The 22,242-nt window shown below is 36.7% G+C and overlaps 1 protein-coding gene and 1 long non-coding RNA gene across 5 annotated transcripts; one reads left to right on the top strand and one right to left on the bottom strand.

The window, feature by feature from the left end:
- Positions 1-1,542: 1,542 nt before the first annotated feature.
- On the bottom strand, positions 1,543-12,641 carry LOC144254132 (uncharacterized). 2 transcript variants are annotated; one of them, XR_013343420.1, is made up of 3 exons: positions 12,551-12,641; positions 5,666-5,734; positions 1,543-1,723 (listed from the first exon to the last, which is right to left on the bottom strand). It is a non-coding gene; the product is annotated as an uncharacterized LOC144254132 (long non-coding RNA). The 2 variants fall into 2 exon arrangements; XR_013343421.1 differs by lacking the exon at positions 1,543-1,723 and adding an exon at positions 4,803-5,180.
- A 68-nt stretch (positions 12,642-12,709) lies between these two features.
- Positions 12,710-20,906, top strand: Arl14ep (ARF like GTPase 14 effector protein). 3 transcript variants are annotated; one of them, XM_026404297.2, is made up of 4 exons: positions 12,710-12,813; positions 14,657-15,156; positions 16,423-16,550; positions 17,604-20,906. In XM_026404297.2, exons 2-4 carry the CDS (start codon positions 14,731-14,733, stop codon positions 17,830-17,832), a joined length of 783 nt encoding a protein of 260 aa, XP_026260082.1. In that variant the 5' UTR covers positions 12,710-12,813; positions 14,657-14,730; the 3' UTR covers positions 17,833-20,906. The 3 variants fall into 3 exon arrangements, with proteins under 3 accessions (XP_026260082.1, XP_026260093.1, XP_026260103.1); XM_026404308.2 differs by having other exon boundaries at positions 12,739-12,842; XM_026404318.2 differs by having other exon boundaries at positions 12,752-12,771.
- Positions 20,907-22,242: the final 1,336 nt, after the last annotated feature.

Genomic DNA, 22,242 nt, shown 5'->3' with positions numbered 1-22,242 from the left:
GACTGAAGCTCTGAAACCATGAGCCAAAATAAACTTTTCTTCCTTTATATTGCTGTTGTCAGGTCTTTTTAGTCACAGTGACTAAAGCTGATTAAAATACCTGCTCATCCTGGACCTTATGGCTACCTTTCTGAAATACTCTCTTGGTAATATAACCAGGACATTAGACAATCATGATAAAAGTCATGGCTTAGTTTTTCATATCTGGTTATTTAACTATTTCAGTATCACTCTGAGTTTGTTCACTCAGCTATAACAAAATAACATAAACTGGTGGTTTATGAACAATTCATATTATTTTCTTACAGATCTGAAGACAGAAGATCCAAGATCAAGGTGCTGGCAGATTCTGTTTAGTGAGCGCATACTTCCTGGTTCACAGACAGCATCTTCTCACTGTGTCCTCACATGTTGGAACAACTCCTGCCTCTTCAGTTTCTTAGAAGAGCATTAATCCCATTCATGAAGGTTTCCCCCTTCATGACCTAACCTCCTTCCAAAGGCTTCTCACTTCATAATATCACCACATTGGGGTCTAAAGAGTCAACATATGAATTTTGGGAGATGCTACATTCAATCTATAGCATCTCAACTCATTACTATATTGTGCAAATTATTAGATGATTGTTTCATATGGTTCAACCTAGTAGTCTTTTTAAGCTTCTTTTTCCCCATCTGTAATTTATGATCACATAAAAGATTGTTGTGAAGATGAAATAAAGTGATACATGCAAAGCACTCAGTCCTGTTTAACACATAAGTGCTCAATAAATGCAGGTATTTTATAAAACTCACCAAATTCTACTTACTTACAAAATACATATGGAATTTATGTCTTTATTTCATCACTATTTACTTATTCACTCTCTTAGCATAATAACTACATGTTCCAGGTACTAAGATAGATGTTGGAAATGCAATGATGAAGTATATGTGACTTCTGCTCCAATGGTACTTTCAGGACAGAGGAAAAGGAAGACTGCTGAATAGCTATTTAAATGGAAGTAGTAAAAGGTAATGACTCTAAGGCTTTGCTCTGGTTAGTGAGAGAATATATTTTCCATGTCCCATCTCTTTTCTCCAGGGTCCTGGGTAAGGAAACAAATGATAAATTCAGAGATAACAGCGAATTTCTGGAGAAATTCTTGCCACACTGATTTATCTAAACTACCTATGTGCCTTTGTCACTTGCTATCTAAACCACTCTACAGCTCTTAGTTGCCTTCAGGGTAAACACCTTAAATGACAGATTTCCCACCTCTCTCTTAGTACTCTTTTTCTCTCTCATTTTATGTTTCAACAAAACTGCACTATTTGTATTTCTCTAAACATGTCATGCTTCTTTATGTCTCTATGTTTTCTCATGCAGCCCATGAAATGTCCTTCACCCTCTGCCTTGGCAACTCCTCACACAACTGCAATTCTGTGGCTGCAAAGGAAAGAAAACTCAGACTAGTTGGAAAGAAAAGAAAATTTTATTATAAGGATACTGGGAAGTCTCACAAAAATAGAACAACAAAATGGCTGCACAACCACTACAGGTAAAAGCAGAACGTAATTTCTGGGAGATGCAGGGAGGATGCATTCCCTTCACAGTCATCTCTGCTTCTCTCCAGTTTCAGTATAACTCACATGGTTGTTGTTATTGATTTTCCTCTATCAAATGGCAAAAACAAAGCAGTTGTTAGTTTTCAAGCTTCTCTGAGTCCCATGTTGCAAAATCCTAGGGAGGGATAATGATTAGATAATGATTTATCCTCTTACAAGGAAAATCAAGCGACTGAAATCATTCCAAGCCTTCTTGTTACATTGCTACTTTCTCTTAGAAGTAATTATTAAAGGTAAGATAATCTATATAATTGGTTTGAATGTACATAACATTTACAATCAATTCATACAACATTACAGAGAAAAGATGTGAAAGCACATAAATAAGTTTCCACTATGCTTACAAACTTTTCAACCCAGCTCAGTTGATGGACAGTGGGTTTACTAAAACTCTAATTCAATAATGAAAACATTCCCTGACTTCCCTAAAAGTACAGGATAGGGTAGTGGTTTTCTCACAATTACCAAGAAATGTATTAAATAAGTGGGGAAAATAATCAAAATACACAACAGAATGAGGAAAAAGTCAGTGAAAATGAGTAAAACAATGTTTTGTTCTCCCTCTGCTGGCACCTAGGCAGCATAGCTCTTCAACGTTTTTCCCAAAGAATCAAAGGACTTTTTTTCATGAAATTCCGGAAACATTGGGAATTATTCACAGTATTCATCTGAATAAGACCCACCAAAGCCAAAGTTTCCCCACTAAGGCCATCAGTACTTTCTCTCCCTGTCACTAATTATGACTGATATAGAAAATAGAAAAGATAGATCACATAGAAACTAATGGCCTAACTGATTTTCCAAGGCAGCAGTTCAAAAGAAGATATAACACTATATATTACACATGTACTATATTATATTTTCTGATTTTCTAAGAATATAATCCCCACAAGTTGAGATGAAGTCTGACAGAACAGCAGAACACTATCTCTTGAGTTAGAAGCCCTGAGTGTGAGCCTGGACTCCTCCTTTTTCTTACTGTTTGTATAACCCTTATATATATGGTTGTCACTTACACATATTGGTTGTATAATTTTGCCATTTCTGGAATCGAGTTTCATCAACCTCTAAATGAAGATGCTGTGGAACAGAACTGTTGGCTCCATTTCTAGTTCTAATATTTTATAATTCTAAGTGCTGTTGAATTACAAATTTTAATGTTTTATTTATGCTTTTTCTTTATGCCATTTGGGTCATTCTAAGACATAAGCAAAATGGTTGAAACCTTTCCTGTAGACATCCACTTCCTTCCTTGATAGAATGCCAAACATACTGTGGACACCCAGATGAATCTTAATTGATACAATAATGATTATTATGGCAATGAAGGGCCCTGGGATTTTAATTTGAGCCAAATTCTCTCCTGGTTATATGGCTAGTATTTTGAGTAGCAGATGTGAGCAGATCTGTATTTCCTTCCCCACGCCACCCCCACAACAGTCTGAAATCTTCACTTTAAATGAGAAAAATCAGAAGCTTAAAATGCAGTTTCAATCTGTCCTACTATCCAATCATCAGTTAAGTTCCCTATGTCATATTTCTTTAAATCAACTGACTATTAAATATTGTTGTCAGGAAAGAGGGGACAAGATGGGTGAGAGGAAAGTCAGGAGTTAACAGGCTCAAAGAACAACTCTACTTTTTAGCTCAATATGATCTTTTAAGATTTAAACAGCATGTCATGAATGAGAGACATGTGTGAGCTGATCACCCAGTGTTACATAATTGGACATAATTGGAGGTCCATAAATGGTAGCAAGAATAATTATAGCTACAAGTTATCAACTGCTTGCTATGTGCCAAGCACTATGCTAAACCTTTTATACCTATCTTCATGTATGTTACTTTTACACCCATATACAAAAGCACACACTAATCTATTCCACACAAAAATCCTACAGGGTAGACGTGATTACCTTTATTTTACAAAGGAGAATTTGAAGCCTATAGAATTACAGTAATTTCCCTAGGTTATACCACTAACTAGTAGCAAAACAGATTTGAATCAGGCAGTCTGATTCTAGAGCTCACTTAGAGTCTTGTTTGTGTCACCAAATTGGAAAATGAAGCAACTTGGCTTTAGAAAACAATTAATTCTGTACTCTCTAGAATAACTAAAATGAAAACCAACAATAGCAACTGATGATCCCAAGGGTTTGTGAACATGCTTAGGAATGTAAACTAGTGCTGGAAAGTGTATGAATTTGGAAAACTCTTGGAAAAAATATAACTTTGGAAAATTCTTTGTCAGTATCTAATCAAACAGAACATCCATATTTCCTATGATTCAAGAGTTCTACAGCCACTATATACCGGATCAGAAGTATGAATTTATGTGCACCAAAAAACAGAATGTTCATAGAAACATTGTTTGCAAAAGCTTCAAAAGAACCCAATGTCTATCAACAGTAAAATGAACAGAATAAAATTTTAGCATCTTCATGTAAAAGAAATGCAATTGGCAACACCAAAGGACTATTACTATATACAACATGGATGAATGTCACATTGTATTGAGCACAAGTAGACACAGTAGACTACACATGGCACAATTCCAAATTCAAAGTTCAAAAAACTCCCAAAACTAATCTATGGTGAAAGAAGTGAGAATAGTAGTTTACCTTTGACAACATGTGTTAAAAACTGAGGTGCAGTGCAATTGAGGATTCTAGAATATTAGTAATTCTTTTCTGGGGGGAAGGGGGATATTAGGGATTAAACTCAGGGGCACTTGACCACTTGGCCACATTCCCAGCCCTATATTGTATTTTATTTAGAGACAAGGTCTCACTGAGTTGCTTAGCACCTCGTTTTTGCTGAGGCTGGCTTTGAACTCAGAATTCTCCTGCCTCAGCCTCCAGAGCTTCTGGGATTACAGGTGTGTACCAATGCACCCAGATAGAACATTAGTAATTTTTGACCTAGGAAATACATATATGAAAATTCATTAAGTAGACTTAAATACTTCTCTGTGGTGTATTAAAATTTAATATGAAAGTTTACAAAAAGAAAATAATTACTAAAAATTCATCCTCCTTCATTTCTCACATCACCCTTCAAAGTATCACACCATCACAACCCAAAGTTGGGCCCCTCTGCATGTTAATATTTCAAGTCTCCTATTTCTTGGTTCATTTCCACATCTATAAGCATCTTTCATGAGAAACTAAAACTTGTCACAGCTGATATCCTAAACTCCAGTTCTATTCTCTAACCACAACTATTTACTCCTCCAATTTAATCAATTTTTTTCACCTCTTTACCTTCTGTTTTGAGAGTTCCAGATCTTTTCATTCTCATAGTCATCAGAATTCTGTCTTGTTTGTTTGCAAAGATTTATCACTTCAACCATTCCATTCACTTAACTAATAATGCTAGGCTCTGGCAATGCTATAGTAAACTAAACAGACATTATCTTCTCTTGAAGAATTCTTGTCATGGAGTGACTTCCATGGTAAACCCTAAAACTCTTTGTTCGCTTGTTCTTCTTATGCATTTGACTGATAGTTCCTCTACCTTGAATTAATCCAGTTGTCTGCCTTCACTGGTAGCACCCAAAAAACACCCACATGCTAGAAGAGAAATTGAAATTTGCATATGTATTTGCATATTTATGGTCTCTAACTTCATATAGTCTCCAAATTCTGTTCTTATAATATGCCCATAGTTGCCTATCTATTTTTCCTTTTAGCTAAAATCTCTCATTTTATTTACTTGCAAATGTAAACAAATTACTTCTATCAGCAGTGCCCATTAGTACTGCTGCAGTACTGGTAACTTGGTCCATAGTGCCAACAACTTTGCCACCAATAGAAATCACAAATTCTTTATAATATATTAGAGTTGTTACAAATATTTTGGTACTCCTCAAAATATTTACAGTCATTGCTACTTTGAAATTTGGATAATTATTAGACTTACTAGATCAAGCTATTTTTGGCATTAATATAAGCACAGCAGCATTTTAAAAACATATCTATGAATTTTTTTTAACACTTCTCCCATCAAGAGAATAGAGGCTGGGCTGGGGCTGTGGCTCAAGCGGTAGCGCACTCACCTGGCATGCATGCGGCTGGGTTCAATCCTCAGCACCACATACAAACAAAGATGTTGGGTCCGCCGGAAACTAAAAAAAAAAAATAAATGAAAAGAGAGAGACAGAGAGAGACAGAGAGAGAGAGAGAGAGAGAGAGAGAGAGAGAGAGAGAGAGAGAGAATAGAGGCTATGCCCCTTCCCCCTATGAATCTGGGCCAAGCTAAATGAATCTCATATTAACCAATAGAATGTAGAGAAAGTGACACTACATGACTCCAGATGTTATCTTACAGGCTAAAGCAAATTTCACCCTGACTGCCAGCACTGGAAGCACTGAGCCATCCTGTAAGAATCCAACCACCCTGTGTATGTGAGAAACTGATGTGACTCCATTTTTGAAAACCCAGCTTTTACCTCAAGGTCTGTCCAAAGGGAGGGGGCGTGGCCCTTTTCCTTGGAAAAACCCACAGAGCACTCCTAGGCACATAGCCACCCTGCTGAGTTGTTTGTCTGCAAATAACAGGAGAGATCTATAGCACCAGGTGTCCCTGATTCAGTTAGGCTAGGTGAGGATCCATTGCAACCCCTTAGCAACCACCAATCAGCATGAGACAGAAAAAATACCTGGGATGCCGGATGACACCCCAGTAGTTTGGGTGGTTGATAACATGTTAGGAAACCATGTAGTTTAGCACATACACCCCTCACAGATTAAACCAATCAGTTCAAAGGAATCCTCCTCTTGTACTAACCAATCACCCCTACCCAACTTGTTCTGGCCAGTGAATGTGCTAATCAAATGTTAAGAGTTGTTGTTTGATTTCCCCATGGTGTGAAATGATTTGCTGTGTGATATTGTGATGCATAGAGTATCCCCCAAAAACCTATAAATCCTCACTGAACTAAGTTAGGTCAGGACTCACTCCTTGGGACAGCTGCGTCGGAAACAGTTGTGAGTCCAGGCTCGAGCTTGCAATGAAAACTTTTATATGACTGCATTGGATTCAGCTCCTGGAGGTCTATTGGGGTCCCAAGAATCTGGCATTACAGACGCCAGGTGGTAAAGAAGACCAATCTAGCAGAAGCAGCAAGACCACATGGAGAATGGGGGTTGGGATTAGGGACAGAGACAGGCACACCAACCAGGCCAGGCTCTGGCTGTTATTTTTATTGTAGAAACTAACAAATACTTATTACAAGGTCTCTCTTCTCCAGTTGATGGGAACACAAACTGTTTCCATCCCTGTTATAAGTACCAGAAATTGTTTGGTCTATTGCTTTGGGGGCTTTTTACTTCAGCCACATGGAATTTCACCCTTTTATTATGTAAATCAGTACTCAGCCAAAGATAGGAGGGAACACTTCTGCAGATGTCCAAGTCTCTGTGACACCTCTTCTTCCCTGCTACTCTGCTCCTTGGTCTCCCTGAATTCCTATTTGTCTCTTTCATTCAGCTAAACCACTGGCCTCTATATGAATCCCGTCCCTTCTCTAATCACTCCCTGGACATTGCCTCCTTCTCTAATCACTCCCTGGACATTGCCTCCATGTGGTAAGCTAGGATGACTATAAAACTCAACATTTGTTTCCCTTTGCTCAGGGATCACAATCCTACATAGCCTGGTGTCCAAGGTCTGAAAGCAATTATTTCTCATATTTTGTCCATGTTTCTAGTTGTTTCTAGTAAAAGAGCAATTTTATTGAAGCAAAAGTCCAAATGTAATTCTTAAATCTTAAAATTAAAAAAACTTGAATTGTGTTGTTTGATCTTAAAATTCATATACAAAGATACAAAAAATAAAGTTCTTTATACTTAATATAGTAAAACTTCTTGAAAATGTTCTCTAACTTCTCATTCTTTAACTGGGTATATGCTGGCTTCTACCCTCATCTTCACTTCCTTGAAAAAACTGCTTTCACACCCTTTATGGCCACCATATTATTATAGGTGAAAAATACATTTTATTATTTTTTTATTTCATTTCTTTGCAGTTCTTTTCAATTCTTTTTGATATAACTTTCTTCAGTTGTACTATCCAATATGGCAGCCACCAGCCACATGTGACTAATCCATACTGAGACATGCTGACGGTTTAAAACATATCAGATTTCCAAGACTTAATATGAAAAAATATATAACATACATGATTAATTTCTATGTTAATCACATGTTAAAATGTTAATGTTTTAGACATTTGGGTTAAATAATGTTTCTATAATTAATTTCATCTGCTCCTTTTTTTAACCTTTTTAATATTGCTTTCAGTAAATTTGCAATTCCACTTGTGATTTACATTATACTTCTAATGACCAGTACAGCCCTACAGCAACCTTGTCTACTGCCAGAACTCCGAAATCCTCTCCTTTATTAGTTTGTGGGATTCTGCTCTTCCCTAGTTTTCCTGCTACCTTATTGCTCCTTCTCCAACTTCTTCTCTTAAGAGTAAATCCATTGCTGTGAAATTTAATTGTGCTTCAAAATAACTCAGGGTTACCTGCAAACAGGACTGATTCTTGGACCTTATATGCAGAAATTCTGATCTGACAGACTGGCCTGGGGGACTGTTATAGTTTAGACATGAAATGTGCTCCAAAAGCTTATGTGTGAGACAATGTGAGAAAGTTCAAAGGTAAAATGATTCAGTTATAAAAGCCTTCACCTAATCAGTGCATTAATCCACTTGAATGGATTAACAGGGTGAGAACTATAGATAGGATGTGGTCACTGAAGGCATGCCTTTGGGGTATATATTTTGTCCCTGGTGAGTGGAGCTCTCTCAGCTTCCTGATTGCTAGGTCTTGCTGCTTTTCTCCTTCAAACCCATCCAACTTAATGTTCTGACCCACTTCAGGCCTAGAGCTATGAAGTTGATATTTATAGACTAGACCTACAAAACTGTGAGCGTCAAATAAACTTTTCCCCCTGTAAAACTGTTGTCAGGTCTTTTGGTCACAGTGTTGAAAAAGCTGACTAAAATAAGGACAGAGATTCTGATTCAGTAAAATGGAATGAAGGTGCAAAAACTTGGATTAATCTTCAGTCCTATTCTTTCTCATTTTACCCTATATATTCCTTGGTTAATTCATCTTCTTTACCCTATCTCATCCCCCAAAACAGAACTACTATTACTCATAGACCAATATTTGCCAGATTCCTCTTATCTCCCAATGCTTCCTTCTAACTGCCAACTGCACATCTTCACTTGGATGTCTTAAATTTAGTATATCCAACAGTTAAGTCTTTATCTCTATTCTCCCTAACTCATTTCTCTTTTTGTCCTCCCAGTTACCCAAACCAGAATCCTAAAATCATCCTCTCCTTCCTAATATTGATATCTAATCAGTTACAAAATCCTACTAATTCTTTTTGCTTAACTTCTATCTACTTCATGCCTGCTTAATTCCTTTAGTTTAGGGTTTCTCAACCTCAGAACTAAAGTATTGTTGTAGGGAGTTTATGTGGCATTGTGTGATGTCCAGCAGTTTCCCTGCTCTTACCCTCCTACATACTAGTAGCATCTCCCTGGTTAGTACAACCCAAAATGTCTCCAAATGTTACCAACTGTTGGGGGCAGGGAGTGGAGTGAAGGAAATCCCCTCTCGTCCTTAGAGCCACTACCTTAGTTAATTTAGTTCGCTGAAGCTCTCATTATCAGTCATGTACATTAGGATGAAAGGATTCTATGCCTTGTCCAGGACTGCATCTCTCCCCCATTCTCCATACTCCTTATGGTTTTATAATGCCCATCAGGATAAAATCCAGTATCTATAATAAAGCATAAAAAGGGCATTGCCTTCTACTTGTCTCTCCAGCCATACTGAATTCTTCTGCAGTTTAATTAGGAATGTATGAAATTCATAAAAAGTGTTAACTGTAGACAGTAAGTAAGCTACTAGCTTATGAGATAAATGCAAAACTCCCAGGGTGTTTTAAATATAGAATATGAGTAAGCATGTACTTTATGAAACATAGGCAGAGTTGTGTTAAATATGCATAGTAAGTTAGTAAACTATAAGGCATGCCAGAGTTAAAATACATAGAAAATATGATGGAACAGAGGGTCACTTATAGTCAAAGGGATGAAAAAAATAAGTTATGAATAATCATGACATCTCTAGACTGACAACTGTGTCACTCCTACATTGGCCACACATTGGTGAAACCCACAACAGTCTCATATGTTCTCTACCAAAGAAATGCAAACAAATGTTCAGCAGCCTAACTTGTAAGTTCTGGTTGTGGCCAGGCATACTTTCTACCCAAACAGCACATGCATGCCATCGGCCCAAAGCATTTTCCACCTGTGGGCCTCCTTGCTTATTTTAGTCAGCTTTCTTGCTGCTGTGACTTAAGACCCGGCCAGCAAAATTGTAGAGGAGACAAGGTTTATTTGGAGACTTACAGTTTTAGAGGTCTTAGTCCATAGAAGACCAGCTCCATTTCTCAGGGCTCAAGGTGAGACTGAACATTATGGTGGAAAAGTGTGGTAGAAGGAAGCAGTTCACATGATGATCAGAAAGCAGAGAAAGGAACTCCACTCTCCAGATACAAAATATATACTCCATAGCCATTCTCCTAATGAACCACTTCCTCCAGCCACACCCCACCTGCCTCCAGTTACTACTCAGTTAATCCATTTAGGGCTTTTTTCCCACTGATTAGGTTAAGGCTATAACCCAATCATTTCTTCTCCAAAACCTTCTTGCATTGTCTCACATGGTAAGCTTTTCGGGGACACCACATCTAAACGATAACATTGCTGAAACCTCACTTCTGGCTCTTATAAGCATAGCTTCAATGGAAAAGGCAAAGATGGCAGACCGGTCATATGAACATTGCTTAACCAGTGATGTAGATGGCTTCCATTCGCTTGTACCCTATCCTAACCATGTTAACTTACTACAATTCCTTCCTACTGTTTTCATTGGATACCTAAATTGATTCATTAAGCCATATCATTCACAAATCTTAATTTGGTCTCATGAGCCTGCTGTTTTACACCACTGGGTTAGCTATCCTAGTGTTCACCTAGAGGCCACCATTGCATCAAGTTCATTTCCCATATGACAATTCAATTCAAGCATTAATCCCTTCCCCCCACAGAATGTCCTTGCATATTAGTATCTCCTATTTTATCCTGTTCATATCCCTATGCTTTTATTATAGCACTTATCAAATCACACTGTAATTAACAATTTATTCCTCACTAATCTTTGAACTCCTTGGGAGCAGGAATACATTCTATTCATTTATAGTATTACTTACCAAAGTGCCAACCACAAAGTAACTAGCAAAAGAACTATCCAAATCAGTTAAGAGGATTAGCCATGGTTTTTGCCTTTCTCCCATCCCCTAATTCTAAGATTGGTATAATACAGTCAGTGTCAAAATCCTGCTTAGCTGAGGAGGAGTATGAAAGATGAAAATGTTGGAAAGAACTTTAAACTCACTTTAGAAAACAATTTACAGTAGATATATGAAATTACAAGCAAGCATGGGCTTTGGTGGACCTTATTTGCCTGTCCCATGTCATTCACTTGCAGATTAAAATACAATAGTTTTTGTTTTCTGTTGACCTCTTATGCCCACATCATTATGGTTAAAAGATCACAAACCTTCAGTGGAAAAGACATTAAGCCTTATGCATGGGTGTCTGATAACTATGAAAAGAGACTCTGCTAAAGTAAGTTTGCCCTAAGTTAATTTGTCTGATTTGACAGACATGCTTTTTTTTTGGGGGGGGGGGATCCAGATCCTGAGATGTATACAGGCAAATAAAAACTATTAAAGATTACCTGCATAGCCTCACCTGACCATAACTGCTATTAGAACCTCTGGTAACTATACTTCTGCTCCTATTGCTCAGCCCTTGCCTTTTTAATCTTCTAATAGAGTTTGTATCTTCCAGAATTACAAGAATACTATGTTAGGACGATGGCAACACAAGAATTCCAACTCATCCCACACTGAGACCAGTGTCTTTTTCTTTCAGATTAGTCAGGATGAGATCTTTGATCTCTAAGGAGGCAGGTTCATTACACATGCCCCCCCCCCCAAGCAATCACAGAAGATGGATCTTTCTCGCTCACCAACCCTTCAGATTAAGGGATCAATGTCTGGGGCTGCAGCGAATTAGGAATTTGGGATAGAGAGATATACTGAGTCTAGAAGCACCCAATGTTCAAGTGCAGAGAAAACTGGAGTGAAATTATGCCGCTCCACCCTGCCTCTACCTCTAGCCCAGCCCCTAACAACCAGCCCTCTATAGATGTTAGTACCCCCACACCACTGGGTTGCTGTCTGTCCCTCTAGAGAGAGCCAGCATGCTCTGCTTTCTTGAATGTGGATACTTCATTTTACCCCAAAGGCATCTCTCTTGAGATTGCCCCCATTCTCCCTTGAATATGTACCTACTTTCCTAAATAAACCTCCGTCTATGCCTTTGAAAAAGAAAGTGGGGGGGTGAGAGAGGAAGAAGAGAAGGGAGCATGGAGCACTAGATGAATGCAGGTGAATAAAGTCCGATTTAAAAACTAATGAGCGCCTACTTGTGGCAGACAATAGAGATACACGGAGACCATTTCTTCCCTCAGAAAATTTTATGGAGGCTAAATTTTACTCAAAATAATAGCTATTTCGTAGTTCATTATTTAAAAAAAAATAGAATATTTCGTTTGCCTGAAAGAAGCAAAATAAAATGTGTGACCTTAAATCAAAGGCTCGTCCTTGAGGTGCTTTTAACGCATTCACTCCCATCAGGGGTTAGGGGTATCTGGGAGCAAAAGTTTGGTATCGTGCACAGGCGGAGAGATTTGAAGGCAATTAAAATTAGCAGAACCTGTGTCTCGTAACAGTTGAACCCTAGAGATAGCCCAATTCCCTAACCGAGAGGAGACGGTAAATACCAGTCAGCGTCTGAAGCAACTATTGCCTCGCGTTGAGTCATTTACCAATTCCGGCCACAGAGTCCCTTTCACTCCCGGAGGCGACCAGGCGGGGTTCCACTCTAGGCTTCTCTCGGGCCTCTCTTGATGGTGGCGCTGGGCCTCTCTAGCCGGCGCGCACCGTCTTCTCTGTGGTAGCTCGAGGACGACCTGGAAGGCGGGCTACCGAGTGAGGCCTTCCTGTATGTGGTGCTGCCGGTACCCCGCGGAAAACTCCAGCTAAGGTGGACGGGAGCTGGGGGTGGCTCTGGAGGTGCGCGAACGTGGAGACCGGTCCCTAAGTGGGGAAGGAGCCCGAGGGCCTCCAGGTGTCTAAGGAGTTGGTAGCGGAGGCCCGCGCTGGTGAGGGGGTTTCCAGCTGCCGGCTGGGGTCTGCCCCAGCCTCCCATCCTGTGGTTCCCCCGAGCTCTACAGCAGCCTCTCGTCCTGTGGGTCCCCCCAGCTCTTCCCCGGGTTCATCTGCGACCCTTTGGGTAAAAGCCCAGCGCAGTTTCTGCCACTTGTGTCTCCTTTGCGACTGTCGCCTCTCTGGGGGAGGCCCGCAGCCCTCTAAGCTCTTAATTTAGGATCGAGCTACTTAGAATTTTTGTGGCCTCGAACCCTGTATGCAGTTTATGTCTTTCCTTGCTTGTATTTATTTTTAAATCAGAAATCTCTCACCCTTAACAGTTTGCTTGAAGCCAGAAACCAAGTAAAAATTTTTTTCTTTCCTCCTGGCACCATGAACGTAGTAGGTGGTCATTGGACGTATCTGCTTATTTGAATCATTTTGATATAACCATTAACGAGGGGCGTTTTGTATGGGACCGTTATAGGTTTAAGATGAGAATAATTGTAGGATCCTTGGACCTAGTATCATTGATTTAAGGGAGATTCAGCCTTCCTGATTTGAGATTCTGGGAGTTTCTGAACTCATTCTAAAGAGGTTGTTAAGTGTCTGTTAAGTCCCAGTGTTGTGCTAATTAGAGAAGCCACAACTCTGAAAAGGCCTCAGGGGATTTCTCGCCCTCACAGACCCAAATGTATAAAAGATTAACAAGTGACCAAAAAAAAAAAAAAAAGCATATGATATTGCTATGAAAAATGAAGTTCTTAAAGTTAATTTTTGATATTGGTTGATAGAGAAAATGACATCATCATGTTCTTGTCTGCCATCTGCAAGGTAGTAGAGAAAAAGTTTCAGTACAATGAAAGTGTTATGCAAACACAGGAAGGAAGCCTTTAACAATAGTATTTGAGTAAGGCTGCATGAGATAGAAGAGGCTGGTGATGTCTTGAAGGATAAATAATTATTGCATTGCGCAGAAAGTGCCAAAGATTTATAGTACCGCATGTTATACACCAAGCCCTCATCTATAACAGCTTTATAGTAAATCAATATCTTGTTTTATTTCCCTTTTGAACTTTTGGTCTTTCATATAGGTCAGCTAGCTTGCATCAGGTTATGGGTAGAAGAATATCTGATGGGATTTTGATTGGAAGAGCATTGAATTTATATATGGATTCTCAGAGAATTGGCATATTTTACTATAGTCAAGCTTCCCATGATTCATAGCTTTATTTAGTTATATTGTCTTTTTTGTCTTTCAGTTTGGATAATTTTCTCCATAAAGATCTTGCGTATCTTTTGCAAGATTTATATATTTTGGAAGGTATTTTGTAAGTGGTTTTGGTTTCCATCATCTCTACTAAATTCTCTTACTGGTTCTAATTGTTTGTCTGTTGAACCTCTTATATTTCCCATGTAGATATTTGTGTCATCTTCAAATAATACTTCTTGTATCTTTCATTTTAATCCTTATACCTTTTAATATTGTCTTACATAGAAGCTGTGATAGCAGATATTATGTGTAGTTTTGATCTTACAAGGAATGCTTCTGACATCTGATGATTAAAGATAGTACTGTTTATTGTAGGATTCTGGTAGAATACCTCCCAATTCTTAATTTGCTGAGAGATTTTCTTTTTTTGAAACAAATACTGAATTTTATCAAAAAATTTTTTTTTTTTTTGGTTTTCCAGGTAAAATAGTTTACAAAACAAATCTGTCTTTAATGTTTTTTCTAGGGTAATCAGCATATGACCTACTAAAGAAAGATATCTAGACAAAATAAAACAGAGAAAGTTTGCAAGAGTCAAGAATGATGGATCCATGTTCAGTTGGAGTACAGCTTCGTACCACAAATGAGTGCCATAAAACATACTATACTCGTCACACAGGTTTCAAGACTCTACAAGAATTATCATCAAATGATATGCTTTTACTTCAACTTAGAACTGGAATGACACTTTCTGGAAACAATACAATTTGCTTCCATCATGTAAAAATTTACATTGACAGATTTGAAGATTTGCAGAAGTCATGTTGTGATCCATTTAACATACACAAAAAGCTAGCCAAAAAAAATTTGCATGTAATTGACTTAGATGATGCCACTTTTCTGAGTGCAAAATTTGGAAGACAGCTTGTACCTGGTTGGAAACTTTGTCCAAAATGTACACAGATAATCAACGGAAGTGTGGATGTTGATTCTGAAGACCGCCAGAGAAGAAAACCTGAATCAGATGTATGTATAGTAATACTTTTTCTATCATGTGATGTGTTAGTCAGCTGTTTTGTCACTGTGACCAAAATACCTGACAAGGATACCGCAGAGGAGGAAAAGTTAATTTTGGATTCATATTTTTAGAAGTTTAATCCATAGGAAGTTGAGTCCGTTGCTATGGACCCAAGATGAGGCAGAATGTCATGGTGGAAGGAGATGGCAGAAGAAAGCTACTCCCCTCATGGCAGCCAGGAAGCAGAGAACAGGGTGGGACTGCAGGAAAGATTGACCCTTCCAAGGCAAGCCCCTGTGACCTAACTTCTCCAGCTACTTCCCACTGTCTAAAGTCGTCACTAGGATGAATTAATCATGTTATAGCTCTCATAATCTAATTATTTCACTTCTGGGCATTCCTGCATTAACACAGGAACTTTACAAGGGACATCTTATAGCCAAACCATAGCATGTGACAAGTATATTAAGAGTATGTCTCAAAATTTTTATTTACAGCCATTTTATAATTCTTGCTGCTGGAATTTTTGAATTTCCTCTTTTTCATTATGTTAATAAGACAAAAGATAACTAAATTTTTTAATTATATGAATTATGTATTATTTTCCTTTTGTTCTAAGGCATATCTCTACAACCCATTTTTATCTGCAGTTCATTATAGATACTTGTTGATAACTGTAACAGATGTCTTCATCTTATGTGTACATTGCTCTTGTGTTATTGTGTTATTCTTTTCCTAAATCCACTATCTTTATCACCCAAGGGTGATTCAGGGTAAATGCAAACGTTTTGAAAGACCATTTTCTTTCACCTCCTCAAATAACAAACATAAGCCCTTAGGCACCAAAATTTTGTTTTATCAAAACTATTTAAAAATATCATACTATTTCAGAACTTGAAACCATATTGCTTCTCATTTCTTAGTACTAGAAACTTTCCTAAGGACCCAAAGTTGTTATCAGGAAGCTCAGTTTTGTGCCATTGGGTTATAGCAGTTTTTCTGCCTTTGTTCCCATATACCAGCAGCCATTGCAGTTGTCACTATGCCAGCCCACCTCTACACCTAATTGCTGGAGACTAAAATCACATAATGGAAATGTTATTAATAAAAAAGTTTTAATATACTCAAGGACTAAGTAAGTTTTCTTGCACTTGGGTCCTAATCTTTTTTCTGTGTTCCAGGTTAAGAAATAAATCTGGGTCAATACTAAGGGAAGTATTTATTTATTTTCTAATGACAAAATTTTAATGGATAATTTGCTTGTCTTTATTCAGGGAAGAACTGCTAAAGCTTTGAGGTCACTACAGTTTACAAACCCAGGAAAGCAAACTGAATTTGCTCCAGAAACTGGTAAAAGAGAAAAAAGAAGGCTTACCAAAAATGCACCTGCTGGTTCAGACAGGTATTCTATGCATTTACTCATATTCTAACTTACTGCTTCACATCTGCATTGTTCCTTTATTTTCTATTAAATTTTGAGTTTTCTGAGTAGACATTTTAAGTTGAATAATGTGGAATTGGTAAAAAACCTCCAAGGACCTTGGGGTTTATTCATAGAAAATTAAAGCATCCCTTTCAACTCTAAAAGTTTGTTTCCAAGAAAGTAACAATGATGTGAAAAGGTAACATTTTGACATGAGGGTTAAGATATTGAAGCAGAATTAAAGTAATTCACTTTGTGAAAAGCCCTAATGATATTATCTTATTGGTATATCTCTCTCTATGAGTGACAGCTAAAAGGTAATTAAATTTTATGAGAATGCAAGATTGCTTTTTATTTTTTACCTGTTTTTCATGGGGCTGAAATAGAAACAGTTCTGATACAATGAACAGAAAGAATGGGAGAACTAAATTATTTAAAATATTATTTCACTATTTCTAAAATATAATCATTCAGAAATTTCACTATTTCTAAATATTCAGAATTAAATGCAATTAACATTTTTGTGTATTCCATTTATTCCATTTGTTAAAGTTTTACATTGACTAATTACAATATAAAAACTTATAGGGTGGTATACTGTAATAAAAACTATGTTCACAAAGTAGTGAAGAGATTGATAACCAATAAAGTAAACCACTATTAACTAGCCATTATTTTTTCTTTAAAGGAAAATAATTTTAGCAGAAATTTACATATGATCTGGACAAAGTTCTTGTCTGTTCCTTTGTTGAACTGACTTTTAAATGGACTTCAGGGAAATGGAGATATAGCTGAGTGGAAGAATGCTTGCCTAGTACACACAAGGTTCTAGATTCAATTCTTAGCACGTCCTCTCATTTACTGTTTGTAGAATTGGCTGTAAGCCTGATAAATTACATACTACTTTAGCAGGACCTTATCCCTAATTCAAAATACTTAATGTCCTTAAATTTTTTTCATTATCCTATTTTCAGTTAAATATTCAAAAGTAATATATTCATGAGGTATAATTCATTACATTTTATTTTACAGACAAGTGATACCAGCGAAGAGTAAGGTCTATGATAGCCAAGGGCTCTTGATTTTCAGTGGGATGGACCTCTGTGACTGCCTGGATGAAGATTGCTTAGGATGTTTCTATGCTTGTCCTGCCTGTGGTTCTACCAAGTGTGGAGCTGAATGTCGCTGTGATCGCAAGTGGCTATATGAGCAAATAGAAATTGAAGGAGGAGAAATAATTCATAATAAACATGCAGGATAATTTGCAATATCAAACCACTAGAGTCTGTAAAGTTCCTCGATTTCTAAAATTCTGTTACTCTTAAGATACATTTTAAGCATGATGGTCAAATAACAAAAATTTGAAAACTACCAAAGTGTATGTATGCTAATGTTTCATTTGGGTTTCTTTAAGTTCATTATTTGATGTAAATTTATATGAGTTGTTTCTCAGTAGTCACTTTTAAGCCTGTCTGGGTCAATGTTAAGAAGGGTGTGGGCAGTCCTCAGTTTGCGTGGTTCCCATAGGCACAAATTTCAGTGACCATAATTTAGTTAAATAACACCAGCCTCCTAAGAGCATGGTTCACATTCAGTTAGGGTAGCATATCAGCTGTTCATCTTGTGAAGTATTAGCACCTCTGTCCAGAAATTATTAAGTAACAAGTGTGACCAATTATGTTATCTTTTTTCAAATTCTGCTTGTGATTGGTCCTTGAATGTATGCATTTAGTTCATCTACAGCAAAGCTTATAGTTACATTGTCATCACCCAGTGTGATATTTTATAAAAGTGGATAATCAAAAAAATTGGCCATCTAAGATTGAAAATGAAGCAAAGAAGTGAACAATAATAGTGCTGAAAGTAATAATTTGAACATAAGTGGAGTTTTAAAAAAATGTCACTGATTCTGGGTGTTTAGATACAGTTGCTATACAGTGACTGAGTGTTGCTAAACAGACTTACCAACATAAGTGAGGAAAGCAGTTGTGATGGAGAAGTAATGGCAAAACTTTCACATTAAAGAATATTAATTGTTAACACAGGAGTAGGTCACAACAAACAATAATAAATGGTGGAAGCTGATCCCAACTGAAAAGGTACATAAGTTGCTGTAGTATAGGAGATGCTGACTCAGCATTATAAGTTAGAGAAGGCAAGCTGTGTTCAAACTACTCCTGATTAGTATTTTACAATAAAATAAAACTCTCACTCTGAATGTTTAAACTTTCATTTTTATCTACATTTATAACTGACAGTTGAGAGTGTTTAATACTCCTACAGGTTTTTAAAGATCATAGAATAATCGTAATTTTCTTTATTGATCATTGGGATTGCTTTGCTTGGACATCGTTATAGTCCCATACCACCATGTAAATGAGGACTGCCTATAGCTGGAAACAATGCCTCCTTCAGAGAAAACTGATTTTGATATACTGACACTATGAGCTATTTTGAAAATAATCTATATATCTAAGTACTAAAATATATTTATTTTCTCCCAACTTAAATAAAAATACATATTAGTACCATAAAACTTTCATTATTTATATGGAGTATTCTCTGTGGGAGAAAAATATTCTTTTTATGTATAAAACATGAATATACATAAACATACATTATATCTATTATTGAAATTGTATAAGATGACTGATGAGGATTAAGAGATCAAAAACTATTTCTTAAGGGAATGATAATGACAAAAAGGAGAAATAGTGGTTAGAACAGGATATAAATAAGATTTTTTGGAAATAGATTGAACTGTGGTATGGAATTTGTGCGGGTGCTGCTCAGAGGATGGGACAATGATACTTCTGCACTTTGTTTTTTTAAGACATTTACCCACCATTTTGTCTAAAGGCTCCTACCACCTAGAAAATTATAAGCTGAGTTTTTGTTTTCTCCAAATATGATACCTCAGTTAATTGAATGAACTTTTGGCAATTTGAAATATTTTGTAGCTGTTGAAACTAAATTTCTATAGCCAGTTTAAATTGTCCACTGGAGTGTTGTTTTTTTTTTTTTTTTTTTAAATGCTCTCTTAAATCACTGGTTTTACTTTGATGCAGTGTCATTTTCTACTTTGAAATTAAATGTCATTTTGAAGTTATAATTTTTCTTTGACCTAATTAAAAGTCAATTCCTTATCTATGTTTGAACTGAGCACTGGCAAAAGGAATAGTTTAACTTTATATATTTAAATCAGGTGTTAGATTGTTAACTTTTTCTGAATGAAGAAAATATTTTGTTATAGAGGATACAAACAGACTCCAATTAGGATCATTAGAACTTAGTTTTTTGTTTTGTTTTTTGGAGGGATTTCTAAGTATAAGTTAGATTGTACATTGCTTAGACTCTTCAGAGAGATAATCTTACACTTTCTCTTTGCTTCAAACAGGATATAGGGCTGGGATTGTTGCTCAGAGGTAGAGCTCTCACCTAGCACGCGTGAGACACTGAGTTCTATCCTCAGCACCACGTAAAATATAAAGATATTGTGTCCACCTATAACTAAAAAAAATGTTTAAAAAAATTATAAGGACTGGGGCTGTCATTCAGTGGTAGAACACCTGCCTCGAACATATCTGTGAGGCACTAGGTTCAATCCTCAGCACAACATAAAAATAAAGATATTGGGAAAAAAATTATAAACAGAATATATCTCTGGAATAAATGACTAAGTTTTAAATGGCTATATTTCAGCATTCATTCAAATAGATCTATTACTTTTCAAAGACAGTAATGATTAAGTTTTTCAAAAGCAAGTTACTTGGAACAATTTTGCTAGTATTCTGCATTCCTACTTAGGGGCCCAGATAAGAGTTGTATTTTTTTTTTAATAACATCACAGGTTCACTTACTATTTTTAATCCAGATTACAAATATAGAATACAATGAAATCTTCTAGATCCCTTTTATACTACAAAATGTTAAGCATTAAATTAGTATATATTCATCTAAAAAGCAAATAAAAGTTATATAAACTCTTATGCTTTATAAAGATTCTGTAGAGAATTTAATGTAAAGCCACTCAAACATTGGTCTTATAAAATGCTGGTCACAAATATTAAAGTAAAAGTGCTTGTATATATTTGAATAAAATGAATGTCATCCCTTGTGACCTTATTCCAACTTTTTACAATTACATGTAAGAATATAGCTATTAACCTTTGGGATATAATACATAGAATTTTTCTGTTTTTAAAATATGTCTAATTCTACATAACAACCTGTTCTACAACTTGACACTCTATTCTAAAAATGCTTTCTTGACCTAGAGTCCAGCAAGTAATTTTGAACAAGTGAATTTTGACACATACATAATGATTTGTTAATAAAAATATATCTATACATTTAATAAGTTTTAGCATCATTCTTTACAGAAGTCAGAGACCCATGGGGGAAGCTGATGAAATGTATGGACTATCTCCGCAGGAAAAAATAAATATTCATGTACTCACAAATTCTGTGTTCAGAATACCTGAACATGGAGTGTCTGGGTAGTATGAGATCTGATTTATTTGATTATATTTTAAGTGAAGTTGCCTGTCTAAAGTGTGGTTTGTTTTATTATATGGTGGTGATGTTTTAAATACAGTTCAGTCCTTAAAAAAGCTATTGCAGTCCTGAAAAATTAGATCCCACTATGGCCTCTCACACCACCACCTGCCCCACCTCCAGAAAGGTAATTACAAGTTGAGTTACAATGTAAAAAAAAAAGTGTCTTATCTGGACTGAACTTGGTTATTAGAGATTTCTACTTTCTTTATGGTTACCCTACTACAAATAGGTTAATGTTTTTGTGTAAAACTCATGTAACACCTTAGTTTTTGCTGACATCTGCTGGTATCTTCATGAAAATGAACTCTCCACTGCCGCTACATCTGCTTTATCTCTTCACTTCTAAATTAAACTATGAACACATAATTATATAATCCTCTGCCGACATGAGTATCAAAACAAAATCCTAAAAATAGTTTGTAGCATTCTTAAGTCTTGCTTAGCAGCAGTCAACTATATTAGATTTTATTTTTATAAGAATATAAGGATACACAAATACACATGGGCAATTCTGGGTTTCTTTTTATAAAGAGGGGGTACTTGGAGAAATAATGCTTTTACCTTTTTTAGAAATCACCCAACACCATTGAACACTTAGCTTGAAAGGTGAAATAAACTTCTGCACAGCATATGTCCCAACTTACAGATATTTTGTAATGATGTTGTATTGAAGCCAGATTTAAAGTTAGGTAATCAGTGTAGTTAGGTAAATCGGGTCTAATATCGAGTAAGATCCAAAATGGAGGCCACGTTGAGAATGAACTCTGGGAAAAGCAGAACAACTCTTGGAATGTTAATGAAGTCCCAGAAAAGCCCAAGGCCCAGAGCCCATCCCAAAGAAATGTTAATGAAGATTACTTCTTTGGCCCACCTGTGCCTCACCCTTCAGGCCTTCCCACCTACATTCCATCACTGAAAGAACTATAAAAAGGGGAAACAATTGCACTTTCACGGATTCCATCTCTTGGGTCCCCTTCCTCTGGAAGAAGCCTTTTCTGCTGTCCTTTAATAAACTTCTATTTTCCACTCTGACCTTACCTTGGGTTGCTTCTCTGGTGTTATACTTCAACATTGGGGAAGCAAGGACTAGTCACCGGTCAACAGCGGTAAA

This window comes from Urocitellus parryii, chromosome 4, assembly GCF_045843805.1.
Source record: "Urocitellus parryii isolate mUroPar1 chromosome 4, mUroPar1.hap1, whole genome shotgun sequence".
NCBI lineage: Eukaryota > Metazoa > Chordata > Mammalia > Rodentia > Sciuridae > Urocitellus > Urocitellus parryii.
This window is presented reverse-complemented; position numbering and strand designations above follow the sequence as displayed.

Excerpts from the sequence above, each read along its gene's own strand:
- Arl14ep (XM_026404297.2), top strand. The coding sequence starts at position 14,731 with ATGATGGATCCATGTTCAGTTGGAGTACAGCTTCGTACCACAAATGAG. Across the intron at positions 15,157-16,422 it reads GAAGAAAACCTGAATCAGAT|GGAAGAACTGCTAAAGCTTT; the intron begins GTATGTATAGTA and ends GTCTTTATTCAG. Across the intron at positions 16,551-17,603 it reads GCACCTGCTGGTTCAGACAG|ACAAGTGATACCAGCGAAGA; the intron begins GTATTCTATGCA and ends TTTATTTTACAG.